The following is a 9,414-nucleotide window of genomic DNA, read 5'->3' as shown; positions in this document are numbered from 1 at the left end:
CATACACACACACATACACACACACACACACATTCAACTGAGATTTAAACAAGATAACACCTGCCCAGCTGGCGTGGCTCAGTGGTTTAGTGTCAACCTATGAACCAGGTGGTCACAGTTCAATTCCCGGTCAGAGCACATGCCCAGGTTACAGTCTCGATCCCCAGTGTGGGGTGTGAAGGAGGCAGCTGATCAGTAATTCTTTCTCATCATTGATGTTTCCATCTCTCTCCCCCTCTTCCTCTCTGAAATCAATTTTTTAAAAAGATTAAAAAAGCAACGAGATAACACCTAGTCTGGAGGTTGGCAGTTACTAGTATTGATTCTGTGGCAGTTGCTAATATTAAAGGTGTGGGAGCCAAAGTTTTTCAGATTTCCCTTGGCCTTTTCCTCATGATTATAAGATAGCTACTCTGGCTCTAAGCATCACATTCAAGTTTCAGAAAGGAAGAAGGAAAAGAGAAAAGGCAAAGATCAAAAGGCCAAGCCAACCAAGTGTTTCCCTTCTAAAGGCCTTTCCTTGAAAACCCTACTTACTTCTCTCTAGCCAGGATGGTCAATATAATTTGGAAAATAGTTTTTTCTTCCAGTTGGACATATTGCCACCTTCAGCAAAAGTAGAGGACTCATAGTAAGGAAGAAAGGGAAAATACTTACTGGCCAAACAACTGGCAGTCTCTACCACATCCTTTTCTTGCAATAATATCACTTTTTCAAGATCATATCTGCAACCCATTGGTTATTTTCTAATTATAAGAACAACAAAGAAAAACCTTCACAAAATGACAGCACTGCTGTTTTCAGTCTAGTATGCTGAATTGTAAGGGCTGGTTTAAATTTCTCAATGCTATTACTAAAGCAAGTCAGTTTCCCTTCTTTGGTGGGAGTGGCTTCTAATAGAAAAATAAAAGAATTTCAAATATTATATACTTAAAACTGTAATGTGTAGGTTTTAAGAGGATTTTTATTTTAAAAGAATATTTTTGCCTGGCTGGTGTGGCTCAGTGGTTGAGCATCGCTCTATGAACCAGGAGGTCACAGTTCCATTCTTAGTCAGGGCACATGCGTGGGATTCTGTCTCTAGTGTAGGGCATGCAAGAGGCAGCCAATCAATGATTTTCTCTCATCGTTGATGTTTCTATCTCTCTCCCTCCTCTTTCCTCTCTGAAATAAAATATATTTTTTAAAAGGATATTTTCATGGCTTATTTGTAATACTAGAGGCCTGGTGCACGGATTCATGCACCAGTGGGGTCCCTTGGCCTGGCCTGCAGGGATCTGGCTGAAACCAGCCCAGTGCACAGATCCGTCTAGGGCAGCGGTTCTCAACCTGTGGGTCGCGACCCCTTTGGGGGTCGAATGACCCTTTCACAGGGGTCGCCTAAGACCATTGGAAAACACATATATAATTACATATTGTTTTTGTGATTAATCACTATGCTTTAATTATGTTCAATTTGTAACAATGAAATTGGGGGTCACCACAACATGAGGAACTGTATTAAAGGGTCACGGCATTAGGAAGGTTGAGAACCACTGATCTAGGGCGTGTACGGCCCATTTCTCCCAGTCCCAATTGGCCGGACCCCAGCAGCAAGCTAACCTACCAGTTGAAGTGTCTGGCCCCTAGTGGTCAGTGCACGTCATAGCGACTGGTCGAACGGTCAAATGAATGGTTGGACACTTAGCATATTAGGCTTTTATTATATAAGATATATAGGATAATAGGGGTTTGGGGGAAATAACTACCCATACATTAGAAGTATATTCAATCTTATGACCACGTTAGTACAGAAGGGTTAGTGGAAGAACTGGCTTTGAAATTAGAAACACTTGGGTTTGCAATATAGGCTATTGAAAAAGCCTCTTAAGTGACCACCTTTCTTTTGCCCTTGCTGCTTACAGACCATTCTCACCCAGCGGCAGAAAGACCCTAAATCAGCTGTGGGCAAACTACGGCCCGCGGGCCGGATCCAGCCCGTTTGAAATGAATAAAACTAAAAAAAAAAAAGACCGTACCCTTTTATGTAATGATGTTTACTTTGAATTTATATTAGTTCACACAAACACTCCATCCATGCTTTTGTTCCGGTCCTCCGGTCCAGTTTAAGAACCCATTGTGGCCCTCGAGTCAAAAAGTTTGCCCACCCCTGCCCTAAATGTTATCCAATTGTCATCCTAGTCAAAACCCCTAGTAGCTGGCCACACAAAGAAGCCAAAATCCTTACAAGAGCCTCCAAGATCCCTTCCTCTATGCCCCATCCCCAACCTCCTTCCTTTCTGACCTCATCTTCTGTGTCTTTTCCTCCTCTTCCCTCTGCTCCAGTCATAATGACTCCTTGCTGTTCCTCAGACATCCCAAGCCCCTCTTCCTCCTTCCCCGCTCACCCCTCCCAAGCACTGACTGTTCTCTCCCGGAAGTATTTCCTCTCTGATATCCACAGGGCCCACCCTGTGAGGGTTTTGTTGAAGGTCACTATCCTGCCCATCATCTCCTTTTTATCCTTTTTTTTTCCTGTAGCACTTGCATTTATCACCACCATCTTTTCATTTTATTTCATTTCATTTAAGTGATAGAAGGGACCTAAAACTTTTACTCCTAGTCTAATACTTTATTTTAATAATTTCTTCAAAAAGGAGACAGGAAAACTAAGTCTTGAGAGTTTTCTGGGAAGATGGTAGTGATAGTAGTCTAGTGTTTGAATCTTCCTGTATGCCCCCATAGAAAAGGACAATGACAAAATAAAAAATAATCCGTTAACAGCTACAATAAAATTAGGTGATAAGATAAGAGCTACAGATTCCAAAAAGGAAAACAAGACCCTCATGGTATCAGGAAGAATGTGAAAGGAAGCAGAGAAGTTGAAGAATAACTTTTGGGGTTGTAAGATTTCCTTGTTATAAAAGCAGATACACTAATGTTTAGAATATTTATGCTAGTTATTTTTCCTTATATTTTTTAGATTTTTTTTCAGTTGTGAGATAAAACTGACATATAGCACCATATAAATTTAAGAGATATATCACATGCCAACTTGACTTACATATATTGTGAAATTATTACCACAATAACTTTTGTTACCACCCATCATTTCATTAAAAAATGGGTTGTTTTTTTCCTTGTGATGAACTTTTAGGATCTACTCTCTTATCAACTTTCAAATATATCATACAGCTGTATTAACTATAATCATATGTTGTACATCCTTAGTACTTGTTCATCTTATAGCTGGAAGTTTGTACCTTTGACCATCTTCATTCAATTCTCTCACCCCCCATTTTTTTTCTTTTTGTAACAACTAAGACTTCATGGTTTTTGGCAAGTCTGAAATGAGTGGCAAGACATTGGCACAGTAATTGTAGCAATGATCAATGGTGGATAACAGCACAACAGATCATTAGACATTGTGTACTTCCCAATGGAAATGCACACCATGACCTATGAAGTATTCTTGCTAAAAACATCATATTTGAATCTGATCAAGCTTAGCTCTACTAATTTATAGGAAACACAGAGAACAGAGAAACACATTAAATGACAAAATTCAGAGCAGATACTCTACAGTACAAAAGACTGGTCCCTTCAAAGACAATATTGCAAGGAATAAAAGATATATTAAAAAGAGACTTAAGACATAACCAATGGAAACAGACACCAGGAGGGTGAGGGCATGAGCAGGGGAGGGGGTGGGCGGGGGCAATAGGGGGATAAGACACATATGTACTAATAATACCTTAATCAATAAAGAAAGGAAAAATAACAAAAAGCAAACAAACAAAGACTTGAGACTTAGTAACCAACTGCAATATTTGTATCATGATTCAAATAAACTGTATAAAATGTATAAGTATTTTTTTTAGTATAAAGAAAGATATAACTATTTTTCTTGCTATCAGGATACTATAAATCAATGACTAGAAAGTAGCTTCCAACAAGACTAAAGCCTCATTTACATTTTTCTTTAATAAACACGTTGAAAGGGGGGAAAACAAAAACTAAGTCTTCCACTGCTTGTCCCAGAGGCAAATTCCATTACCATTTTTTTACATTACCATCTTTTCAGACTTGAATATAAGCATGCATATTATTCCTTGATTTTTGACAGTTATATACACCAGATTTTATTATTTTTCTTCTCAACTTTTATCTCCTCTATTGTAAGATGCCACACACTAAAGAAATCTTTCAGTTGTCAATTTAATAGCTTTCTAAAAAAAAATGATTTTGCATAGAATTACTTGAAATTACCAGTATCTTCTAAGTTTGGCTCTGTATTTACCAGATCACTCTCTTCAAAAAGTGGATCACATATTATTTCTAACAAAATAATATTTAAATCACTTTGTAGTTCATTTTTCTAAAGGTGCAGAAAGTTAAATGTTTTTTCAGGAATAGTCTGTCCTCTGACACTGTCATTTGAACAGCCTAGTTTGCAAAGAGCTTTTCCACACATCTAATTCTTCCTATAGCCACTCAGGATGGGTACTATTCCCATTTTTAAAGAAAACTGAACATTGCTTCTGAAACCAAGTCCTTCGCTCTCCCCATGAAACTGAGAAGGGATGGATGAGGAGCAAATCCTTGAGAGTAAGCCACATTTAAAATATTACAATTTGTGGGTGCTCTCCTTCCTGGGGTCATGCCCATGCCTTTCCCTTTCTCCCCCTCCTCATCCTCTGGCTCCAGGCACATTACCATTAGCTTCCTGGCTTCCAAGCTCCAAGGACCATCCCTTTACCTCTATAACTAGTTTCCTGCCGGGAGCCGGTCCATCCTTGCTGTACCTCTGTGATTTACCAAATAAATATTCTTCTATACAAAAAAAAAATTACAATTTATGAATTGTGTTTCACAGGTTCTCAATAAGTTGGAAGGGAAATGTTTTTAATCCCATGTGTACTTATTTTAAAGTAACTATAAGTATAATTAAAAAACATATTCATACCTGAAACCTATATGTTCATGTTGACCAATATCACCCCAATAAATTTAATAAAATAAAAACATATTCATCTACTTACTCATCCAAACCTTTATTAAGTACCTATGATATGCACAATCTTGTGCAAAATATTAAAGGAACACAAAGATGGATTTTAAAATGATGCCAACCCTCAAGGAGTTTACAATCTAATGGTAGTGACAAATAGTTTAACACAAACTATAAAAAAGGGATAGCAAAGAAACATTTGCCCTTAATTAGGAAAAATCACCTTATTTCTTCATTTAAAGCATAAATTTCCAGTAGGTAAATACTGCTTTTATATACCTTTATTAGTTAATACTCTTTATAAGTTGATTATTTTTATAAAAGAAAATGTCTCACTCTATCACATCTTTATGACTGGTTTAAATTTTTACAACAAAAAATTTGCTTACAGAGGAAAAATGATAGTCATAAAATCAAATTAACATCATTCTCAGAAAGACAAAGTGTGTCTGCAATAATATGTAAAAAATTGAACATTCTGGTTCTAGTATTAAAGAGATAAGCCTGAATTACTTTGGAGACTTGCCTTGGACAAGTTATTATGCACAATTTCATCTCATTTAAAACCAGCTTGATATTTATTAAGATTATAATTCAGAATGCTATAATTATTTATATCTGTCATAATACACAAGGTTAAAAAATACGTATAAAAACTTATAATAATTTCTATGTCAAAAATAATTTAGAATAAAACTAGAGATAAAAAGAAAAACTGATAATAGGGTGGATAATTTAATAATAAACTTTCAGTGCAGAAATAAATGTAAATTTGCAAGTACCTATTTTTTCTATATTTTATTATTTTTTAAAAAATGGTCCAGATTTTAAAAATTAAATAAAAATAAAAATGGTTCAGATAAACTTAACTAGTAAAACAACTGTGAGGGTTCATTTTGTGAGATGTATTGCAGAGAAAAAGAATGGGCAAACAGTACAATTTTAAAATATGTATTGAGTCATGCTTTCCAGAAAATTTTTTTCAAACAAATCACCAAAGGACAATACTTTTCTCTGCTCTCAATGCTAAACCATTTTTTTCTACCAAAAAATAATGACATAATAACTAATCAGTTTGTGACAGCTGTTGATTCTCAACTGCTTTTAAAAAATACAAGTAAGAGCAAAGTTGCAAACAGAGCTCATGTAGCAATTTAAAAAACTGAATAGGCAAAGCCGTACTCAGACTAAATGACTAATCAGCTGGATTTGCCTTTTTGGCTACAAATAACTTTGCTAAAGAGCCCTGCACAGATCAGAAGGGTTCCTTCCCATCCATGTTCCTAACAAAACAAGCAAAGCTGCTAACACCGGATGCTGCAAATAACAGCACAGGCACAGAAAGGAGGCCCTGCTGATTCTGTTTTATTCTTCAACAGATTTCTCTTCTCCACTTTCTTCTTCGGCTTCGGCTTCATTTTCCTTACAAGAATCCTGGCTGTTGGTTTCAGTAAAATAATTTTCTTCCCCATTCTCTCTTTCTTCTATATTTTCTTCTTCATTAAAGCTAGAGGGAAAAATGTATCAATCTTTCAAAGGAAAAATGATTTGTTTAAAGGTAAACAAACCCTTTGCAATGTATGTCATCATGAAGTCAGTCTTCCTCAAGTGTATGAGCTCCAATTTATCAAGAAAACGCTATAAAAGTGCCAATTGGGAAAGTAAATATTCCTCTGAGAACTCATTTATTTCAAAACTTGGTTTACTCTTTAAACTTCGCTTGAAAGCATGTTGTTATTTTCATTATTTATGCCATTCAGAACTTAAATTATTCTGCTTAAAAACAAGGTATTTCATCACCATGTAATATGGGAATGTGTCAAAAATATCAATATGTTTTACAACAGTTCACATGTATTTCATTAGGTAAAGTTCATTTTAAAATATTATAGAACAGAATTTTTACTTTCTTGCAAGTAAGAATTTTTTCAGAGGTATACCATTCAGACATTTTATATATGTTACCTTTCTTTATCTTCAGTGAAACTTTTCATCTCTTGATTGCTGAAGGACTCAAATATTTTTCCACTTTGGCCTTTCTTTGAAACAAACTCATCAGATATTCCTAGTGCTTTTAGGGTGTTAGAATAATGCTTTTCTGCTGCCATTCTTGCATTTTTCTATAGGAAAGACAAACCTTTTTAGATGAGAACAAAAGACTTTAACTTTCCATTAAAAATGTATGTGTTAAAAGCTCCAGTGAAAAGTAAACTCAATAATCACAGTTGGCTGAAAATATGCATCCCTTCTGACCAGCAATTCCATTCCTAGGTATATACCCAGAGAAACTACATGTGCCCCAGGAGACATGTATAAAAATGTTCAGAATAGTACTGTTTGTAACAACCCCAAACTGGAAACAACCTAAATATCAAAGTAGGATGGATAAATAAGTTGTAGTCTATTTATACAAAAGAGTAAAATAAAGCAATGAAAATGAATGAACTCTAGTTATACAACACAACATGGATGGATCTCACAAACATAATACTGAGCAAAAGAAACAAAATACAAGAGTGTGTATATGTGTATATAATATATGTATATATTATATATATGATATATATACATATATAATATATATGATTCATTTACAAAAAGGCCCCAGACAGGCAAAACTAAACTATATATAGGGATAAATCATAGGTGGTAAACTGCCAAGAAAAACAAGCAAATGCCTATCTCAAAATTTAGAATGGTGGTTACCTCTACGGAAGAGGGAGAAGGTTTGACCCGGGAGAGGCGCATAGGGTCTGAGGTGCTGGCAGTGCTCTGTTTGTTAACCTGGGTGGTGGCCACTTGAATTTTGATATATAATTATTCTTTACACTGTGCCTATTTTATGACTGCTTAAGGATATCTGGAAAAATCAGTAAGAAAATAAGTTCATATGAGGCCTAGCTGTTTGGGCTCAGTGGATGGAGCATCGGCCCGTGGACTGAAAGGTTCCGGGTCCGATTCCAGTCAGAGGCAAATACCTCGGTTGCATACTTGATCCCCAGCCCTGTTTGGGGCGGGTATAGGAGGCAACCAGTCGATGTGTCTCTCTCACATCAATGTTTCTCTCTCTATGTCTCTCCATTCCTTCCACTCTAAAAGTAAATGGAGGGATGTCCTCAGGTGAGGATTAACAAACAAAACAAAACAAAAAAAGTAGTTCATGTGATAGTTTTCAGAGGGTTTTTATGTGCCTACTGTAATTTCTGCTTTTATAAGCCGTATCTCTACTCCATCACAGATAATACAATCATCAGTGCTGGTATCTTTACTCTGTGGAGGAAGCAATAGATACAGAAAAAACACACATGAATTTAGAACTGGGTTCAAATCTCCAGAAAGTTACTTCCTGGCTTTGGGATCTGTGGGAATTATGATGACCCTCTCATACTGGAAGCAAGTCGAAGTTGTCACAGTTCCTGAGACCCCAGGCTTTACGGAGCCACAAGATAACTGGGGTTCGCACTAGGGCTTTGGCGTTAGTCTGCGTTTAGCTCCTATGAGTGGATATGAGCTAGGGCCAAGAATTGCCATCTGGACCTCCAACAAAAGCAAAATGACTAGGAACGGCCCGATTCTAGTGGCACCCAGTCTCACCCCCCAATTTAACAAATAAAGAAACCAAGATGTTCCCATCACCCTCACTGAGTTTAAGCAGTTTGCTTAAGGTCCACAAGAATGGTAAGCAGTAGAACCAAGTCTCTTGACCCTTTCCTGGGTCTTTTCCACTCCACCATGCTGCTTTAATCTAAATGGTAGGGGTCATCCTGGAGTTTGAAGGTAGCCTAAAGCCTGACTTCAGCAATGCTCTTGCCCAATATCTGCCCAATCCAGGTATTCCAGTTAATGAGGGATCATGGAGTCTAATGTTCTATGGGAGAAATCAAAATAGTAAAGACTGGCTATAATGGATAAAACTATCAGCAGTGCATTTTCTGACACTCTGGAAAACTGAAAAAGGAACACTGTAACTGCTGCTAAAATGTACCTAGGGTGAATAACTTTTTAGAAAAGAAAGTGAACAAGCATCCAGAGGCTCTGAATGCCGACAGACCAGCCTTGGGGGAACTGAAAGGCACGGCAAAGTACGAAGATGAGAACTGTGCTCCAAAGACTGTAAAGAAATCCCAAACCTGACTGAATGCATTAAGAATGGCATGTTCGAGAAACCAAGATGGCGGCATAGGTTAACGCCGGAGTTTGCTGCCTCGAACAACCACTTCAAAAATACAACTAAAAGACGGAACGGACATCACCCAGAACCACAGGAAGGCTGGCTGAGTGGAAATCCTACAACTAGAAGGAAAGAGAAATCCATACTGAGACTCAGAGGAGGTGCAGTGCAGAAGTGGAAATACTAAAGGTGCGGAAGTGCATTGTGGAGCGGTCGCGGCGGAGGCCGCGTTGTTGTTTTCAATCGGGAGGGA

The 9,414-nt window shown here is 37.2% G+C and overlaps 1 protein-coding gene across 2 annotated transcripts in view; it reads right to left on the bottom strand.

The window, feature by feature from the left end:
* Positions 1 to 5,826: 5,826 nt before the first annotated feature.
* FAM161A (family with sequence similarity 161 member A) overlaps positions 5,827 to 9,414 on the bottom strand; it is a 25,978-nt gene continuing 22,390 nt past the window's right edge. For both annotated transcript variants that reach the window (XM_006083295.3, XM_006083296.3), the window contains 2 exons: positions 6,956 to 7,110; positions 5,827 to 6,497 (listed from right to left, as the gene is read on the bottom strand). In XM_006083295.3, coding sequence (XP_006083357.1) covers positions 6,356 to 6,497; positions 6,956 to 7,110 — 297 coding nt within the window. In that variant the 3' untranslated portion in view covers positions 5,827 to 6,355. The remainder of the gene's footprint in view (positions 6,498 to 6,955; positions 7,111 to 9,414) is intronic.

This window comes from Myotis lucifugus, unplaced genomic scaffold (genome assembly GCF_000147115.1).
Source record: "Myotis lucifugus unplaced genomic scaffold, Myoluc2.0 scaffold_6, whole genome shotgun sequence".
Lineage (NCBI taxonomy): Eukaryota > Metazoa > Chordata > Mammalia > Chiroptera > Vespertilionidae > Myotis > Myotis lucifugus.
Note: the sequence above shows the minus strand (reverse complement) of the source record. Positions and strands in the feature narration are given on the sequence as shown.